We start from the raw sequence: 21,402 nt of genomic DNA on the forward strand, positions 1-21,402 counted from the left end.
GGGACAGCCTGAGCTGCTCAAACACACCAGCACGAGCAGGAGACAACCGGTCCCACAGGGGCAGACGTCATTTCAACACCCACAACTCTGCTGTTCCAACTCGTACATGGTCACATCACTTCCCAGTCACCTCATCAATGCGACTGCTGCCCCATCAGAAAAGGAAAACATCATCCTCAACTTCCACACTGCTTACTGCTCCCTCTCCTGTGCAGCCTCCGCTCTCTTCCAGTAAGCACCAATGCCAAAAAAACCAGCCAAATAATAATAAAAATTGTGAGGTGGCTCACTTGTAACGCAGTTCAGGGTAACCCACGAGGTGTGCAGTCACACCAGCCCCCACATCCTGGTCCCCAGCCCCAGCGTGGGGCTGCAGGTGTCCCCGTGGTCACAGGGCTGGCAGGAGCCCCAGCCACACACCAGAACCATCCAGGCCCAGCGAGAGGTGAAGCCAGCCCAGGACACACTCGCAGCCCCAGCTCAAGCACCCACATTGACACCACCACTTTTTTCTCCAGGGTCACACCGGTGACAGGCCACCCACAGCCTTCTGAGCCGCTAAAGACATCACCTTGTGCCACGACACGCCAATACCAAGAGTTCCAGACGAGCCAACAGCCAGTTCGTGTTCCTACACACCACATTTGTCCCTCTCATCCCTACGTTGTCACTAAGCCAGGAACCACGGCCACAGGCTCCGTTTCCTTTCCAGTGAAGCAGCCGTGTCACACATCACATCACCTGCACAGCTGTCTCCACACGTCCTGCTGTCACCTATTGCAAGGACTCCAAGAAACACCGCAGACATTTACATCCAGCTGTGCGGACACGAGGACATCGAGAGATGAGACAAGGGGAACAGGTTTAGACCAAAAGCAGTGGACATTTATTCCTCATTTGTGCAAGAGTGTAAAGATGCATTTGGGAGCAGACGGGACAGACCCTGTGGCTGGAGAGCCGGAGGCCACGGCCGCTCCCTCATAGGCGATGGCTTCGTTTACAATTCTACTAAGGAGATAAACTTGCAGACTCACCTATTTCACACCAACGATGCTGGCAAATACACTTGTATACAAAGAAAAGGTTCAAACTACATTTCTCACTAGATTCAAGTGAAGACTTTGTTCAAAAAAGACACATACAAGTACAATTTAAAACTGTATGAACATTTGCAAATGTTTAGTGCAAAGTAATTATGTAAAAGCTACATTTTATGAAAGTTTGTGCTGATGTGTTTGGTAGGTTTTTTTCTCTTTTACCCTTTTACATCCATTATTTTAGTTACATATGGTTTCACTTACCTACAGTACATATGCATTGTGTTAGGTCCCATGCAAGTGGGAATAATACCATTAGGCTTCGTAAAATGTCACTCAGATTCTCATTTAGTAAGCTGCTTATTTGGTTTAACAGTCGAGTTCCTGGCACTCTACACATCCTGATTCCATGTACGCGCTTAGGCTGATGTCTCGGTCAGGTGTACAACCTTGTGTGATGCAAACCAAACTGCTTCACGACTTCCAAATCAACCCTTTGCCAACGCAAGGGTTTGAGAGAAATCCACCGGTAGTTTTAGCCTGTAACAAACTTCTCTTCAAATTAAAAGCCTATTCACACAAAGTTATATGTAATGACTGTAGTAATCAGTTTATTACACAGATTAATCATTCTTGAACGTACAAGCTCCAGGGGAGCAGTTGGGTCTTTAAATATACACAAGTTTTCTGTCAAATGGATTTTTACCCTTACATCCAGAAAGACCTAAGCAGTTAAAAAACTTAAGAAAAATAAGAGCTATTAGCTATGTATTAACTGAGAAACCACATACAAACCAAAAAAAGTATGAAGGAGGGGACAGAGTTGAAACAAATCAACATCACTTGATGCACTAATAGCTCCAATCCATTTAAATGTTGACCGGTTAAACTTAGACCTTAAACACAGGATGTGGGTACAGTTTATCTCATTGGTCATAACATTTACCTAAGGTGTAGGTCCTTCAGAATAAAATGAATACAGAAACAGCTTCAAGTTCTTCACCTTGCTTTTCATAACTGTTATGAGTTTAAAAGGATTCCACTTAAAAGCCTTCACGGATTAGCAACACTGTCCCTGGGAATATGAAATCCACCATAACTCGCTCATTCGCATTTTATTACCCAATTTAAATCGCCCGGGAATGCTTTTAGGCTCACAAAGTTATGATTGAAGAACCAGCTTTTCACACACACACTTCTCTGCTAGGAGTCAATGTTGGTACGGGGAAATACAGTATTTCTATTTTGTTGTTCCAAGTATGTACAACACGCAGCACTGCTGTATCAGGTAAACATGTGCACAGGGGAAGATGAGGCGTGGGCTCATAGAAAGCAGTCAAATGGAAATCAAAAGGACTTTCTCTTTCAGAGTTCCCCTATCTTTATTTGTAGAGGTTATCCAATAATTTCTTTAATTACATCGCATACTTCTGAGTCCATTCCCGAGCTATTCTGTTGTACCTGTATGTATAAAAAGAGGGTTTACTCAACATAACATTCAAACAGCATTGCCGTTCCAGCACTACAGTCTACCCTTCAACTTACATTTTTTTTCTCCACTAGTATCATGGATTTGTAAAATTTAAGAGCAAACTGAAATATTAGGCAAACGGGAAACACAAAAGGCCACATTTTTTCATGGAAAAGAAATAACTAGACATATTTACAACAGGAATATGAGATCTTTGTGATTCAAGCCACAGAACAGAGCTAGTGCAGGTCTGTGGGGAAGGATATTCCTGCAGCCCCAACTGCTGCATCCCCAGGGAAACTCTTACAGTCTGTTCGAATTTTGGCATTCTGGAAAAGAATAGATGTTTCCCTCCCACCTCATTCTTCCTCCTTTAAAGTTAAGCCTGGTCCCTGCTGGGCTGCCAAACCCCAGCAGCCTTGGTTCAAGCTACATAGTGCATTTGGCTGTTTCGATGACTATGAGGACACAATTTGTCAACCAGAATTTTTTTATTCTGAAGACACAATATGCTCCTATTCCCCAGCCACTTGTAGCTTTTTGAGCCCAAATATCCTTTCTAACCAGAGCCACTGCTAAAAGAAGCTCAGTAAAACAAAGCAGTCATTGTGATACCAGTACCTTCTGTTGTCAGAGATAAGTTTGTTCTTGTTCTACAGAATTTATAGAAAAAAGCATAAAACACTTATAGCAAAGAGTTTCCTAGTTATGTATGGGAATTCCATCTCCAGACAATGTTCTTCAGCTTAAAGAATCTGACAATCCACTTGTGAAGGTGAGAGCATTTGTTACTTCACTGTTCTGAGACTACTCAAGAAGCGAGTCCAGCTACATTTAAGCACAAAATTCTCCTATTTTTGGAAAAACAGGAGAGGTCTGCATACATTAAGTGCAGTCACTGTTAGCTGTGTCTCAAAACACATTGCTTCTCTGGCAGCTCGTTAACAACAGGATGCATTAACTTCTCTAACATACTCAAGTATGCAGCAGAGTAAGTTAGTTTGTGGATCATTTTCCCTCCCTTCCTCTCTTCTCATCAGATGACCATGGAGCTTCAGAAATTAACACTACTGATCAGATCTGGAAGGGAACAGTGAGGTAGGAAAGTGTTTACAATGATCACCAGGCTGCTGCTTTCAAAGAAAGCAAATAAATCTCCTCACTGGGACCAGAGCTCTCTCCTTTCTCACTGTTAACTTCAAACTCCCACCCCACCTCTACACCACTTGTAGTTCCCTTGTGTTGTCAAATGAAGATGAAACAGGGTATTTTTTAATGACTCCATCACCAATAGCACAGAAACACTCTCCCACTAGAGTAACTTGTTCTCCCTCTGCTGGTTATGTAGAATTAAAGCAGGCAGTGGAGGCTCCTGAAGCTGGTCACATCCAATTTAAGAGCTCTGTATGAAACAGATTCACACTGTTCACATTTTCATTAGATCAAGAAAACTGGTAGTTAACAGCTACAACACTAGTGAGAGATCCCTGAGTGGAATGAAAATGCAGTAACAAACCCACACAAGTAGGAGGCCTCTACACCCTTCACTTCTACTGGCATTTATACCTTTTTCCTACAGTAATGCAGTGCTGGGAAAAGAGCTGCGTTCCAGGTCCCAGGGAAAAAAACAACAACTCTAAAAAGACCACAATTAAAGTGAAAAAGGCAAATCAAAGTTCACACTCTTTCCCAAGAAGCAGGTCCTTTCAGTTCCCCTTTCCTATTCAAGTGTGGACTCTGCTGTCAAGAACGTTACACGGTTTTTGGCGTCCATACTCACTTTTCTCTATCTGTTTTGTAGATCCGTGCAATCTCAGGCACTAAAGGATCATCTGGATTGGGATCACACAACAGAGAACAGATGGACAAAAGTACTGAGGAGAGAAAAATAAAACAAGACACTCAATTAGAGTTTAAGTGCAGCTGCAAACACCTGTACAAGTCAGTCCACCCACTGTCTTCCTCTCCAGCATTGTTTTTTAAAAACCCCACACACTTCAGCCAAGTGATTTTGAATAAAACTTCTTACCATTTAACCACACAACTTTGCGTGACCACAAGTTTAACTGTCACCACAAGGGGCAGCCTCCTGGATAGGTGTATCTGACTACAGCTTCATGCAGAAGCCTGTGATCTGAAACTGTACCTCAAAGTCTTCTCAGAAAACAGCCTTGCTTCTGCACCTGAAATTCAGCTTTGCCCTAAACCAGGTAACTCATTAACAATGACTTGAAAAACTAAGCAGAAGTCAAACAGCAGCCAGACCCAAGCAAGATGAAGGCAGCATGAGATGCTTGCAGCTACTTAAGAACTGTTTAAAAAAGTGCTAGTCTTGCAGAGAATTAAGAGGCTTTATCCAATTATTTTCTGAGCATAAGGTAGGTTAAGATGGATTAATTGTACAATAGTATTTAAAATAAATTGAGAAAGCCCTGAACTTTAAGGTTTCACTATAAATATGTACCATATATACTCCAGATGCCACATCCTGCTCAAGGAAGCAACCACCTTCATCCCCATAAGGAGCCCAGATCCTGCCCACAAAGCTACAAGTAGCACGTGCACATTCCTGTGTCCACACCAAAGCAGGAGGAGATGGGAAGGCAGCAAATTATAAGCAAAGCGCATTGGGACAACACGACATGAGGCTTGTGAGGGACATCTTGCGCCCCCAGAGAAATGCCAAACATTCCTTTGCATCCCTTTCTCGCAGCTTGTTTTACTCCAACAGCGTCACTCTGTATGTCCCTTCAGCAATCGCAGCAAGAGCGGAGTTGTCACAATACATTCCCCAAGTTGGAGGTGACAGCAGCTCCAAGTTCGGAGGCACTAAACACAAATCTGTTCAAACTCCTATCGGTTGCTACAGCGCTGTGGAGCAGGAGGCAGAGCTGCCGTGCCAGAGATGCCAGCAGAGGTGAAAGAACAGCGTGGCGTGCCTGTACTGCACTGGCAGGGCTGGGCTTTGGGTTCATTTGGTTTGTTCGGGGGCATTTTGTTTTGTTTTTAAGACAATCTTAAAAAGAGATCACAAGACAAAGAATAGCTAGATACAGGCAGAGAGAAAGGGGAGAATAGGTCTGATATTCATAGAATCATTTAAGTTGGAAAAGACCTTTAAGATCATTGAGTTTAACTGTAAACCTCACACTGCAGAGGCCACCACTGTCCCATGTCCCTGACAACCTCATCTCCATCTCTTCAGCCCCTCCAGGGATGGTGACTCCACCACTGCCCTGGGCAGCCTGTTCCAATGCCACACAGCCCTTTGGGGAAGAAACTGTTCCCCAGATCCAACCTCAACCTCCCCTGGCGCAACTTGAGGCTGTTTCCTCTGCTCCTGGCGCTTGTTCCTGGGGAGCAGAGCCCGACCCCCCTGGCTCCAAGCTCCTTTCAGGCAGTTCAGAGATCAAAAGGTCTCCCCTCAGCTCCTGTTCTCCAGCTGAACCCCCAGGTCCCTCAGCCGCTCCCATCACACTTGTGCTCCAGCCCCTCACCAGCTCCGTTACCTTCTCTCCACTCCCTCCAGCACCTCAAGGCCTTTTTTGGCAAGAGGGGCCCAAAACTGACCCCAGGATTCATGGTTTGGCCTCAGCAATGTCCAGCACAGGGACGGTCACTGCCCTGGGTCTGCTGGCCACATTTCTGATATGGGCCAGGATGCCTCTCGACCAATATTCATGTCAACTCAGAAAAGTTTTTCAAGTGGGACAAAAGTGAAAGTTTCCCCAAGTCCTAACCAATGAATTATCAATTTCAGGTTAAAAGCTTCTAAAAGTTTAGTAACAAGGTGCTCCTGATTTAAGCAAACATATTTCTTGTTCTAGATTAAGAACAATCTCTTCCTCCTTTTCCTAATCTTCTGCTGTAGAATTCCAAAAAAGTTAAGAGCTTAACTATCCTCCAGCATCATCTGACATTCAGAGCTTTTATTCAACCACCCCTCAGAATAGAGTGTGAAGATTTTCATTTTGTGCTGGAGGCACCTAGAAGCCACCAGTCCCAAACTGCTGTCTCTTGGCAAGGGACATGGCACCTTTAGCACCTTCCAACAGCTCCAGCACTGGTTTTCTCCCCATGTCCGCTGAGTAAGGCTCACACAAGTGTTCAGTAATGGGAATTCTTCTGCCACCTTAAACTGACCGGCAGCAGCAGGGTGTAACTTCAAATACAGTTGTTGCTCCAGCTATTTTCATGGAGCTCAGTTCTTGGTATTTATCAGATTCCACCGCTCTGGTCACTGCATTTCTTCAGCTGGTAGGATGAGTAAAACAGCAAACATCTGTCCCCTCCCTTTAACAGAGGCTACAGGAAATCCAACCAAAGTCTTTTGGTCAGCTATTATAACCACTCCCCTCAAGTTTTATCTTACCACACTCCTTTACTCCCAAGGACTCTTTTTGAAGGAGATGGCTCACCCCTCATTAGCGGAACCCAACTGCAAGTCTGTCTGGTCCTCTCTGCCTTCCCTGGCCACCAGAACGCCCCACTCCCCACAGCCACGAGGCTGGGCGGCAGGTCTTCCTCGTACACCTCCCATCACCCTCTCGAAACCCCACCAGAGCAAAGGCCCAGTTGCTGCTCAGCATGGGCACCACAATAACCGTGTCCTCCCAAGCAGGAGCAGCCCCACATTGCCCACACATCAGTTTAAGCTGGCAATGCACACCAGCACCTTTGCTGAAAGCAGAAGGAAAGAGAAGCCCTGTCCCAGCCCAGGAGTTTTAGTTCTTGCTTTAGAGGCTGTTGACACGAGTGTGTCATTGCTTCTTGCTGCCATTAAAAAACAAACACACACTCCCATGTCACTAAAGCAGTCTGCGATTTGTTAAAACTCAATCAGTAGCTAAATGCTTCCCATGGTGAATTCTGGCAATCTAGTCACTTCCAAAACTATGTCCAGCTTTCATTCCTCAGCACTTCACTTGTTTTATAAGTAGTATTATTTCAAAAGCCTTGAATAAAAATGGACACAATTATTTGGCTTCAAGCTGCAATGCCACATTCAGCTGTTTTGGTTTATTTTTGTGAGCCTTCATTAATCAAAACTATTCTCCATTATGATGGCTCTTGCTGGTCACTTCACATCTTTCCCTTTTTATTCGTGTAGCCTCAGCAAGAAACATTTTTAACTGAGTTACCTAAACTGTTTTAATTTTGATAGCCTGTTGAACCCAGCTATTTGTTCAAAATAAATTCAGGAAGTTTCTCTCTTGAGGTTTTCCACCAGAACACTGTGTATATGCACATGTTTTACAACCAACATAAGCAGCCTCCAGACCACACAAAAAAACCCTTGGAAAAAGGTACCTTCTCATAAAGTTCAAGGAGCCAAGTGCAAGAGGAAAGAGAAGTTACCCTTAATAGTAGTGTACAGGAGTTATTTGATGCAGAGTAACTAATTAAATGAACACTCTGGAACAGAGAGAAACACCAGACCACCTTCTTCCACAATCAAGTACTATTGCAATGAATTTCATAGGAAAGCCTGAACACTTACTAATTAAATGACTACAACACTAGTAGAAGACAACTAAAAAGTTGACAAACATCAAGTTTTGTAAGCACAGAATCAGGCTGAATAACTATTCAGGACAGGTGAGGGACGTTGTTCCACAGCCTGTCCTGCTCAGTCTGCACAACCATTGGTAAAGCTGTTCTCGAGGTGTTGGGTAGACAGGATCCCTTTGGGTCTTGGAAAGAGCCGCAGTACCAGTGTGCACGCTGCAGAACTTCAGTTTGGATTTTTAGCAGTAATAGCAAAATAGAGAAATTTTGCTTCCCATCAATTCAAGGGGTTCAAGTACAGCCAGTTCTCATCTCTTAACTGTCAAAGCAGTCCAGGCTGCAACAAAACACTAAGTGACTTAAAACACTGTCAAGTTTAAGGTTCCCTTTCATTTAAAGAATTGTTTTTTCTTCAGTTTTATTTCACCAACCAAGCAGCCTACTGAACTCCAGCCCTTCTGCTGTGATCCCACATCTCCACTGCAGACAAAACCAACTTACTGGCCTGGACCTGGACCAAATAGTTCCAGTAACCAAAGAAACTGGGAGAATCAAACTCATCGAGCAGAAAGACTTAAAGTGGCTCTAAAAAAGTAATGGGCTTTGCTTCCCTACAGAGCAGCGATACAAACACACTCTCATCAAGCAGAATGATCACTTAACATCAAGAATGCTCCAGCAATGTGCTCTTTGATGCAAAATGAGGTCTACTAGTATAACACAGCACAACTCTGATCCAAGACTTCCCTTGACAAGAGTACGTAACACTCAGAAATTCAAGGACAATCTGTCTCAAGGTAGCTCCTCCGTGCAGAGGATCATGCCATTTATAGCTTGTCAACAAGTTCAGCTAGTTCATCACCACACAATCCACCTCATCTTCTCTTGCATCCCTAAGAGTAACTGGTTGCTTCTGATGAGTAATTTCATCCTCCTGGTTCTGCCACACCTCAGACAAGAAGTGCAGGGAGACACACATTCAATATGTAAACTCCATGGCTGAGCTGCTTCTGCTGTGAAGCAGCTCAGTCATTACTCAGGACAATTAATGAAGTCAGATCCCTCCAGCACTAGCCAAATGAGCAATACAGAAAACCATTTAAACCTCCATCTGTCTACTGGAGCACCAACCAGCCCAGACAAAGCTGAGAGGCACGTTAAGCTCCTGGAGCTCAGGAGCTGAACAGACCATTATAAAAGGCACAAGCCCTCAGCTCCACAGCCAGCAGACAAACGTCTCCCCTGGTGTGCCAACAGGGGGAGGAAGTTGAAGGTGCCCAGTAATTTATCCACAGCAATTAGCTCCTGTTGATGTCAGGGATGAGTCTGTAACCGAGTCGCACAGGTATGACACACGCACATCCAGAGCACGTAGCTGCTGCTGGAAGTTGCCTTGAGGGAGCAGCAGCAGCTGAGCATGAGCCACAGTGTTTAACTCACTTTACACATGTTGCTCAAGTCAGTTTGGCTAAGTTGAGTTCTACAGAAGCTCAACAGTCCAGGTCTTCACCAAAACTCTGTCTTGTTAGGGCATAACTAAGACCCAAAAACTAAACATTCTGGTTTCTTCAGGTATCAGAACTAGAAAGATGGGTATCAGTTGTGCCCTGTCACCCTGTACTAAGACAGAAAACCCAAGTAATCAAGAAGTGGAGGTGCTTGTCATGGTTCAACCCAAGCTGGCAATGCAACCACAATAGCCGCTCACTCACACCCTCTCCAACCACCCCAAGCATGGGAGAGAATCAAAAGGGGAGAAACTTAGGATTGAGATAAACACAGTTTAATAAAATAAGAGTACACTACTAGTAAATATATATAAAAAATAGAATAGAAAATAAAAGATACTCAGTGTAATTCCTCAAACTCCATCCACACCAAGCAGCCTGTCCCAGGAAGCAGCACCTGGTCCCTAAAAGGCCCAGAGGCCTCTGCAAAACAGCAAAGGTCAAACTAAACGTACCAAACTGCTCCCTCGGCTCCAACAAAAAAGAGAAAAGCAGCAAGAGAGTGAATGGAAGATCCCAGCTCTGCTTAAATATGAAGCCTGATGCTAACGGGCTAGAACACTCTCATGGGTCAGTTTGGGTGTCAGTCAAGCTCTGCCCCATCCATCCCCCTTCCTCATTGCCTCACACCTGTTGGCAGAGCTCACAATGTCCCAGGGTGTTCTCTTGTCCTCAAACTAAGTCCAAATAATGACTGTGCTAGCTATGAAAGAGGGAGGTTTCTAACTGCATGAAGGAAATTAACTCACTTTCAGTCAAACCAGCACAGTGCTTTTCATACAGAAGCCCAAGACATGACCTATAAAGCACAGACTTACTGATTATTTCCACTTCCTCAATGAAGAAGTCAAATGCAAAACTAAAGCATCCCATTTGCTTGCAAAGCCTGAACGAGTCTAATATCCATCACTTCCAGCTGTCCCCTTAATACACGCTATTAGCCACTATAGATACTACTATTTAAGTCCAGCTGGAATTGCAAACCAACTTGGTCCAGTAAAGCACTCATCTGTGGGACATTTCAGGATGAGGAGAAGCTACTGAGGAGCAACAGAATCTCCAGCTGAATCACAGCAGGGAGATGAAGCAAGCACCAACTCTTCAAGATAATGAGCTACCCAGGAAAAAGAAATAAAAAAACAAACAACAAAAACCCCGAAACAAACAAAACTAAAAACAATCTTAACTGGTGTGTTCAGATTCAACAGCTGTCCAGTGCAATGAGTGCTCTCTGAAGAAGAGATCAAATCTAGAATCTATATGGATGTGTTTTCTTTGGCACCAAGCAGCATAGGTCAAACCAGTTTCACAAGCCTCAGCTCTCTCCTTGAAGACCTCTGCTATCTTCTGCCTTAAAGACAGAGCACACCACTGGATGTGCAGAGTGAGGAGCAGAGGTAAAATGTCTTTTAAAAGAGAAGTTATTGCTGTAGACTCAACTCCTGCACAGGGAAAAAGGTCTCAGACAAGGCCAAGCCAGTCTTCGTCTACCAAAGGAAGGTCCATCTCTAAGGAAGCACAAACACCGCACCAACAAAAGTTTTATCACAGTACCAAGAAGGTACTGAGACAAGTTACTTCGTTTGGCAGATTGTCAGGATGACACTCACTCAGCTACCTGTCCTACCTGAAGCAGCACTCTCAAGATGACCATGCCATGGAAAAGCTTGTGCACTGACTTGGAGCAGTCAAATAAAACAGAGAGGTATCAGTTCTCACCCACCACACCAGTACCGCGAGGTCACAGGAGCGAAAGCAGCTGATCCTGCTGGCTCTGCCCCAGGTCAGTATTACACCAGTAAGTTTCTTGATGGGAAGTAACTTGTCACCTTCCAGTGGACCAGGCCACACAGTGCTGGGCTTTTTGGATTCGGCTCATCCAGCCAAGTTGCTGAATATGAAAGGGACAAACTTTGCCAGCTCAAGTTTCATTCAGCCTGGTACTGCAGGGATTATGAAACATCTCTGCCAGCGTAAATCTGAGCTTTGGCCACATAACGCTTCTGAGGAATTCTTAATTCCATTTCAGAGGCTTGATCCAGCTGTTCTCACACCAGCGAGGGCTCCTCCACACCAAGACCCATTAGATCTCTGTTCCTCAAACACAGGAAGAAGGCCAACACCTGGAAGGAGCATTCACCTACACAATCACTTCTTTTGAGCTTCAGGCTCTAAGCCCTTTACATGAGGCACACAGTTGTCACAAAGTGTTATCAGCGCTCACAAACATTAAGCCTGTAACATTAAAACACAACCAAAACCAGGTTGTGTTGTACTGCCCAAGATGTTCAAGGACTAATTTCCACAGGACTGGCTTCTGACTGTGAATGGGCAGGATGCACCCAAGTAAATTACAGCAACTCCAGACTCCACTCAATTAAATCCTGTTTCTTAACCACAGTCTCATTTCAAACTCTTCCAGCAATCTTACCCAGTCTCCCAGTAAAGGAACCTTTACATCTTAGCAGTTTAACCTTCTTGCTTCAAAGCAACTTGAACTCCTGTTAAATCATTTCAACCATTTCTGGTGACAAGAGTTTTGCCCAGTCTATCAGTGAGGTTGGAAGGGATCTCTGAAGACCATCTTGTCCAATCCCCCTGCTCAAGCAGGGCCACCTACAGCAGGTTGCCCATGTTGTCCAGGTGGCTTCTGAATATCCCTAAAGCATGATGACTCCACAACCTCCCAAGGCAACCTGTGCCAGTGTTTCCTGACATTCAGAGGGACCCTCCTGGGTTTCAGTTTGCACCCACTGCCTCTTGTCCTGCCACGGGCACCACCAAGAACAGCCTGGCTCTGTCATCTCCCTTCATGTTGCTAAGATCCTCTGATCCTCCTCCAGTGACACAAGTACTACATTCGAGCTGCAAGACAGTGGTAACGCAAGAATCAAAGTTTCTCCCAGACCCACAACGCAGCATATACAGAGACACTGATCCTCACCATACAAAGTCACGGCCCCCACCAGCCACGTAAGCACCACAACTGGCAAATTAAAAGCCAAGAGGATGATCAGAAACCAACTTCCTGTTTTGGAAAACTGCACTGGGAGGATCAGGCTCATTTAGGGTGCTGGGTACTTGGGATTTCCTATCCAGGAAGTCTTAGTAACGCAATTCTTCAACACCTGTAAGAGCAGCACCACAGAAAATTCACACTGCACAGGTAGGGAAGAGCTTGAAGAGTGCGAGCTGAACTCTGGAAGTGAATGAGACAGAAGTTACTCACTGCTGTTCACCAGGCAGAGTATTCCAACATATTTAATTTAACTAACGAGCCACGTAGCTTATAAAACACGGTCGGGAAAACTGGGAGGGGACAGAGCAAGTCAGCCCAGCCTTTGCTGAACAAGTACTTCAGTCTAGTACTAACTCTTGCACATGCACTTGCTAAATTCAAGACAGAGTAGGATTTTCTGAAAAATGGCTGAGAGCAGTTATAATCACATTAAAACACTTTATTCTCCTGTTTAAGGCAACAGGGATTCTTATTTATGTGGACTTTGATACAACAATTTAAGCCTACACATTCTGCTTAAGCTTTGGAGTTTAAATTAACCACCAAGGTGTGTTTAAGACTATTTTGAGATGATTTATCCTACAACATGTGTTCTTTAAGAAACACTTACCTCAGAATTGCTAATACAAGCAAGTTAGCTATTCTACTGAGACACTCAGTGATGTTCTCTCAGTTCTTCAGAACCCATCTTAACAAGTCTAGGAGGGACAAACATGTTGAAAGACCAAGATACAAGTCACCTCTGTTGGCACAGCCAAGATCACTTGATAAAGCTGCTCACCAAGGGACAGAAATGTCCTTATTTATTTAGCAGTCTGCAACAAACCTGCTCCAATAGCCCCACATCCCAGCCCTCATGATCATGCCCAAACAGGGCAGGGGGTGCTCCCAGGCCAGATACAGCATTAAGGGTTGGACTCCGTGACCTTAAAGGCCTTTCCCAACCAAAATGATTCTGTGATACTTCAAGTCCTCTCTGGAACAGCCAACTTTTTCAGTCTTTCCACCAAAAAAGTAGCACCAGAGATGAAAATGAAGCCACTGTATAGCCCTTCACCTTCCCCTTGCAGCTTAGAGGAACAACATAATATCTGGCCCATGTGAGCCGGATGCTCTTTCCTAGAATTGTTTCTAGTGTTCCCCAATTTCCCTATCAGTATAGTTTTTTTATAGCTGCGTTCTAGTTATCTGCTTACAGATGTTAAGTTCTAACAGCTTGCTCCCAATTGCATCCCCTTTTAAAGGGAGGCACAATTTAGGAAATACTCTAAAATCTATACTACAAACACTAAATTGCTGCTTTAGAACAGATGTAAACTTCATGCTGAATAACTTCAGTCTTGTTATTGATTTTTAATTACATAACCCAACAGCTTTTCCTACTAGGAACACAGTTATTCTTTGATAAGGCTCAGAGTTACTAGAGAGCTGAAATAGTACCAAAGTCCACAAAAACACAGCTCTAAACTTACTGAAAACGAGATTTCCACCCTAAATGATTGAAGTTGCCTCTGTGGAATTTATTTATACTTGTTCACGGCAGGAATGCTTAAGTATCAGCTCTTGCCCCTAAGTTGAGCTCTGCCCTCTGACAAGACACCCCTGTTATTTCTGAGGAAGTATTCTGAATTTCTGTGAAGTCACTTGGAACAATTTCTTTGGCTGCCTTTAATTCCTTCATGAAACAAGCACCTCTTAGATTCTTGCTCCTTTTTCCAGCAGTCCTAATTCCAGTCTATCCTTCAGTGCGTGCAAGCATGCCATCTACCACCCGCTGCCTGTATGGTCACTTTAGGCTTTAAAACAAAGACACCACGTCACGTTCCACGTTCTCCAACTATAGTATTCTAATCAGTTATATGGCAATTTAATCAAAACATGACAGACATCAGTACTTGGTACTAACTTGGTGCTGTTACAGTAGCTAGTACTTGGCTGAAAGCATCTGTAAGCTGAGCTGCATCAACCTCAAAATCACATTCCCTTTCCTGACATTTCCTCAGTGTCTTCAACCCACAGGGGAGACTTTCAGCCTTGTGCTCTCACCAATTCACTTTGGTCAAGAGACAAGATATTGCTTTGTCTTTCCACATGTTTATATAAAAGCAGAAGCCTTCAGATGGACAGAGAAGGCTGGAACTTCTAAGAGTTTGGTGAAAGGGAGATAGTTATGGTGCACAAGGGAGGGCACCAGGAGCCATCGCTCTGAACAAAAAAAGAGCCTGGGAAGATCCCATGTAGCTGAAGGCAAAACTTACAGTCAAGGGCAGCATCATGGAGCTGGGACACAATGTAAGGGATGCTCTAGGTCTGCGATATCTGTGGTGTTTAACTACAAAGACAGGGTTAAGCTACAAAAACTGAATGGTCAGGACATGGTCCATGCACAGAAGAGACCGAAAGTATTCTCAATTGCCATGGCTGGATCTACAAACCGCAGGGCTATATTTTCAGTAGACTGAAAAATCAACACAACTCAGTCCTGGGTCATCTTTCAAGGCATTTAAAACTCCCTATTTGCATTAAATAATAGGAATACTACTCTATCAGGGAAAGGATATATTCTGGTGCACCACAAGCAAAGACCTGTCACAAAGATGTTTTTAACTAGAAAAAAATAACCAAAATAGGGCAAGCTAGTGCAGTTTTAAAACGTTTTGGTAGTTCATGTCATTGAAAGTTTTGTTAAAAAATGACTAACAACTAGTTCTGATGTTCCCTTGAAATGGGGACTTTAAGACAACAAAGTGAAAGCAGATTTAGTGTTTCTCAAGGCCACAGCTGCTCCCTGATGCATTTTACTCCGTGTGCATTCTGAACACTGTAGTCATCCACTGGCACACACCAGGTTTAATTTTGGTGGATTTTTTATTAGACTCTGAGGTGAGGTGACAAAAGTATGTACTTGGTGTAGCAAGACTTATCTTATGTACTCGCAAAGATGACAAATCCCCTATGGTCGCAGGGAAACGGGACATCTGGAGCTCCCTGCACTCACCAGGATGTCCCAGGGCTGGAGCAGCGACACAGCAGTTCTTACATCCTAAATCCCAATCCGTAATTCATTTCAGATTAAAATTAAATGAGCATTGGAGGTACCTTTTGAAATAGTTAGTGCTGGGGACCACTGTGATCGTAGAATATCAAGACAAATGCTGCCGTTACTGTTAATATTTGGATGATAGATTCTTGTTGTAAATGCAACCTGCAGAAGAAGGAAAATTTCAGTGTAGGCTCACAAATGTACATTACACCACATGGTAATGAAGAGATTTATGGTACAAGCCACTCACCTTAGGTGGTTTGAAGGGATAATCTGTTGGGAAGTGAATTGTCAAGAAAAATACTCCACCTTGATAGGGACTGTCATTCTGTTAATGAAAAAGAATCATTGCAGTTGGAGGAGTTACTACAAGACGACTAGTCATAAAAAGCTATGAACATCAATTCTCTCATACTTACTGGTCCCATTATTGTAGCTTGCCAATGGAACACTGAAAAAGAGAAAGATTTACTTCAGTTTGGAGAAGCTCAAGTAATGAACCACTTACTTCCAGACAAAGCAGCACAGGAAAGCCTATTTTAAAACAGCCTTGTGAGAGGCTGCAGGGAAGCAAGCCAAAAAAAATGAAACCAAGTACCAACACTCCGCACTGACTTGGTCCACACCTTGGGACTGCTGTGGTAGCACACGTGTTGTGCCCTGCAAAAAATCCCAGTACCGCAAACAAACAGATCGCTACAGTCACCATTTCAGAGCCAACAAATCAGTGAGTTCAGCTTTGTTGTTCCCAATGAACTGCCTGAATCAAAGCCCAGCCCTTGCAGAGCAACCTGCTGAGGTACAGTACAAACTCACACCTTGCTTAGGCTGGATCTCTCCTAGACAGACCCTTGACTAAATGGAGAGTAAGCCTAAGCTTGGTATATACCATGTGTAAAGACATAACCTACACCAGTGGGATCTCAATGGAATGTTTAAGTTTAGTCTCCATAAAGTCATCAAGATTTCCTTAAAGCAGCAGAAAGCAATACAAGTCCTAAGAGGATGCAGGAATGACAGTCTGCTCAATACTCAGGACCAAGGTGTGCCAGGGCACTCTCCAAGCTAAACAGACTAAAATCAAGTCTCACTCATATGCATCTGTCTAAGTGAACATCTTAATCTGGCAATACAGATTTGTGAAGAATGTCTTTATGCTGCAGAACACAAGGAAAACAATCAAAGCTGTTCATCTGCATGAGGCACGTCAGCAAGTTGTTGGGGTTCCTGTGTTCACAGAATCACAAAATGTCATGGATTGGAAGGGACCTGGAAAGCTCATCCAGTGCAATCCCCCCATGGAGCAGGAACACCCAGCTGAGGTTCCACAGGAAGGTGTCCAGGCGGGTTTGAATGTCTGCAGAGAAGGAGACTCCACAACCTCCCTGGGCAGCCTGGGCCAGGCTCTGACACCCTCACCAGGAACAAGTTGCTTCTCATATTTCAGGAGAACCTCCTGTGTTCCAGTTTATACCCAATGCCCCTTGTGTTATCACTGGTTGTCACTGAGAAGAAGCTGGCTCCATCCTCCTGACACTCACCCTTTATATATCTGTAAACATTAATGAGGTCCCCCCTCAGTCTCCTCTTCTCCAGCTCCAGAGCCCCAGCTCCCTCAGCCTTTCCTCACACAGGAGATGCTCCACTCCATCGTCTTTGTGGCTGTGCTGGACTCTCTACAGCAGTTAAGTTCTCCAAAGGCTCTGAGCCAGTTTGTGCAGAGAGCACCACCTTCACAATTTGTGAAACAGTACCAGGGAAGTTTCCCTCTGCATAGATGTCTGCTACATCGTATCTTCAGAGCTGGGGAGCTGTACACAAGTTCCCCGTTGTTACAAGACAAGTCTTCAATACACAGGAGCTGACACCACCCGCAGCTGTGTGTCAATACTCAACTTGCAACTGGTGTCTACAGCTCTCAAGCCTACATGTGCCAAAAGATGCTCCGGCCCAAAGTGGCAGTACTTGTTCTAATCTAGCATGAGCAGTTTTTAATTACACGTGGTACAGGCATTACAACTGGGAATGATCTCATACAAGGAAGGGAAAAAAATGTAGATTGGGAACAGCCCTGCTAAGGCAAGAGGAGAGCAGTGTTTGGTTGGAGCAGTAGGTTTGTTACAAAGGGTTCACAACAGCTGGTAACACCTGCTGGGCTTTTGAGAAACTCTATAGTCAGAGTTGGGAAAACAAGGCAATGGCTCACGAGTCCATCTGTAGCATTCACCCATTTTAAAAGGGTCCAACAGCTCCATGGGAAGCCCTTGTCACCTGTGGCAGGACAGTGAGGAACCTGGATCAGGAGGACAGAGGGGCAGCAGAAATCACTGTGGTTCACAGGAAAACCACCAAGGATTTCACAGGCATCAGTAGATGCTGGTGAGATTCACTGTGACTGCACCAGAGTACGCAACAGCACTGGACATTAACCTGCACACCTCTGCACACCAAAACCAGAAACTGATATAACTGTTGTCTTAATACCAACAAGAAACCAGAAAGAAAAACACTTGCACAGTGAATCTTAACATTTTACAACCTTTGGGGTTGGTTCCTGCCTGCCCCAAACCCAGACTCGAGGAAAGTGCTTGCTGAACCCAAGCTTTAGATTCGCATCACATCCAGGAGAAGTTTGATAAACTAAAAGATGGATTTGTCATGCAGAGCTTATTTCAATTGGTTCTTGACTTTGAAATCAGCTATTTTAAAAGCTATTTACAAAGTAAGGGGGTTGCTGACTTTCAGGTGCATGTTTGGAAGGAACTGAGCCACTGCAGAGAACTCTAAGTGTACCTGTGTAATCCAGTGCCAAGGATATTTCCAAAACAAAGGCCAGAGATGGGCAGAAGAGGGGCTAAAACTATACCACCAAGGGAAAGAAAATCTGGTCCCTGCAGGTTACAAAGCAGAAACAGCTCTTCACTCTCCAAAGTTTATGAACTAGAGGGACAAGAAGCTTAAAACTGGGGACAGTTTGCACAGGCTGGACTTTGCCTCGAAACATCGCTCCGCAAGCACAGCATGTCCTGAACCCTGGGAAATGTCATTGTGACGAAGCAGCCCCAGAGCACAGGGAGCTCAGGAAGCACCTTCCCATTGCTGCCGCTGCTGTTCGCTCACATACACCCTGAGCATCGCTCTCAATAGTAAAAGCCCTTCATTAGAAGTCTTTCTGAAAGGTGGCACAGGAGACGAATTAAATATTACTTGAAAGCTTTCTGTGTTCAGTTGTAACTTTTCATCATAAGCATTCACTGAGTTACATCACCACCTCCTCCACCAGACAACCTCCATCACCTTTGATAGTCTTTGGAAGCGACAAAGTAGTTTATCATGGCACAAATCACACTTGCCAATTTAAGGATAGAAAAGCCTCAGAGTGGCTCTACATCTCAGTAATTTCTCTTCCATGAAACTACAGGCATCTTTAAAATACGTCTTTGAAAGCAGAAATAAGATGGGGAGTACCTAGAAACACCTGGACACTACTGCTAAAACCCCTCAAAACCAAACAGCTTTCACTTGTTTGAAAGCATCACTGGACAGCAACATCCCCACTAACTGCAGTATTTCTGTTCTCAGGTTTCAAGCGCTTTTTCAAAGCTAGTCCTAGATTGATAAGAATGTATAAGTTTCTATACACTTCAGTACTTTGAAGAGTTCAGAAATGACTCAGAAGATCTTGGCAGATAATTTTTTTTCCCTTTTGGAAAGGATACTTAAGCTTAGAGTTCTTAGCACATAGATGGAGGGTTTCCCTACTTCAGCATCCCCCACTCTCAAGCTGGGACACTTCACTGAGCAGCACACTTGTCAGAGACCGTGTTGCACAGCAAGTTCAGTGCACGCTGTTCAACAGGCATCCAGGTTCTTTCGTGTTTTCTGTAGCCTTTCCTACACAGCACAGCTGCTACAAGAAAGCAGAAACACATTTCCTCATCTCTGGCATTTTATGCATTAAACGCACTGGCACTTAATGCATAAAACAAGTGTCTTAAGCTACCCCAGGGCCCATGGTAAAATTATAAGGCAAAAGGTGAACTTGTGAGTGCTCGTGTCCACTGCAAACATCCTACTGACCTTGCTCACCTAAGCTACAACCCAAGAGTTTCACACTGCTGTAAAAAAGTAGTTCACCACAAAGCATGAAAACCCAGTTAATATGGAAAAGGCTGCACAGCTTGCAAAACCACTGCAGTTTAAAGGCACAGAAAAGCACCATAAAGTACGGGGCAACAATTAAGTTGCCTTAGTCAGAGCAAACCAAAGCAGACTGGGAACATGACCTCCAACTAAGATAAAGAAGCATCCATATAAACACCATTAAGTCAAGTCACATGATATATCTTGCCCTCCTCTCTAGGGAAAAACCCATGCAGAAGGTAAAAGTAGACCATGCTACTATAAAACTGCTAGACAAAACCAACTCAGGGTAGGATTTTATAGAGTAACCGCTTTTTTCCTGCTTGAACACTGTTCCTCAAGCTTCAAAAGGACAGAACAACAACTGCAGCTGGCACACAGGTGAGCAGCCTTGCAGCCGGACAGACGGCTGATGTGGGGGTCAGAGGGACCATCCTGGCTGTCCCCCATGGAACCCGGCAGGGTTCCAAACAGAACAGTGCTGGATGATTTCAGGGCACTCCACTGCACTTCCCATCTCACAGCCCAGCAGCTGCGTCCAAACCAAGCAACAAGTCAAGTCATGACAGTAGGGTTTAGACATTCTGACTTCGCTCCATAAGAAAGCCACCAGTCATACTCTAAACTGAGTGAAATCCTGCATAAAACTTAAGAGTCAAACCTGGCTTTCAGTTCTGATACTCTGGTGTGCTCTATAATTCAGTAGCACAAAGCATTAAAGAACAAGCAATGTTTGCAGTGCTCCTATAACTCATTTGACCACAATAACCACTAAACTTTAAATCTAACATTACTTCATAATTCAAGCTTTAACTTATTAACTAGTTTCCCCTCCACATTTTAACCTCTCTCATCCCCAAGGACTACATGTAACCCTCTTAAAAATACAGTGTTAACTCCCATGTGAGATACAGTTAACCCTAACCTTGCTGGACTAACATCTAGAACTAGGAGTAGCTTGGTTTCCTTGTACAGGACCGTGGGGCTACACCATAGATAGTTTAAGTATCAAAGTTCAGAAAGCCACAAGCAGCTGCTTGCTGGTTTGGCCACAGAGTTACTGAAGTTTCAATAGCTTCATACCTCACGAGAATGCCAGAGCAGTTAATTCTAAAGGTGTAATTTAAGATGCCCCCAGTGCACACAGTTGCCCAGCTAATAAAATGGGAGTAACACAAAACTCCTGTGATACACAAGAAAGGTATTAAGAGATACAGAAGGACAACAAATTTAGGATTAGCACCTAGTATTCTAAGAAACAACAAGGAGAACCTTTCTAAGGAACAGGACATTCCACTTTAGAAGAAAATGGAAAAGAGATTCCAAGTGTTTGCTAGTAGTAGCATACTTACTGTCATCACCAACAGGCCCTGCTGAACACTGTGCTGGAGGGTCACGTGCCAGGTCATTCAACTCCTGAAAAACAGGAAAAGTTTGTTTCTTTTAGTTTCCAACCCAATCATGTTATTGCTAAAAAAGCTGCTAGTGGCACTTTGGTTGCCTCTCTTGGTCATGGAGATTAAGCTCACAAGAGTGGTAACACCATAAAACTAACAGCCAGGACTCCAGAAAGCAACTTTGCATCTTAAATCCAGGTAACACATTTGGCACATGCAGCAGCTTCCTCTCTAGGTTTCCACACTCTAAGTCACTGCAATCTTCACCAAGTCCCA

General features: G+C 44.1%; 1 protein-coding gene across 1 annotated transcript in view; it reads right to left on the reverse strand.

Moving 5' to 3' along the window:
- Window positions 1–863: 863 nt before the first annotated feature.
- The window catches only part of UBE2D2 (ubiquitin conjugating enzyme E2 D2), a 29,478-nt gene continuing 8,939 nt past the window's right edge, over window positions 864–21,402 (reverse strand). The window contains exons 2-7 of the mRNA XM_065848809.2: window positions 21,082–21,145; window positions 16,006–16,037; window positions 15,837–15,914; window positions 15,643–15,748; window positions 4,289–4,382; window positions 864–2,498 (exon numbers count right to left, since the gene is read on the reverse strand). Coding sequence (XP_065704881.1) covers window positions 2,453–2,498; window positions 4,289–4,382; window positions 15,643–15,748; window positions 15,837–15,914; window positions 16,006–16,037; window positions 21,082–21,145 — 420 coding nt within the window. The 3' untranslated portion in view covers window positions 864–2,452. The remainder of the gene's footprint in view (window positions 2,499–4,288; window positions 4,383–15,642; window positions 15,749–15,836; window positions 15,915–16,005; window positions 16,038–21,081; window positions 21,146–21,402) is intronic.

The sequence above is a fragment of the Patagioenas fasciata genome, chromosome 14 (assembly GCF_037038585.1).
Source record: "Patagioenas fasciata isolate bPatFas1 chromosome 14, bPatFas1.hap1, whole genome shotgun sequence".
NCBI classification, from domain to species: Eukaryota; Metazoa; Chordata; class Aves; order Columbiformes; family Columbidae; genus Patagioenas; species Patagioenas fasciata.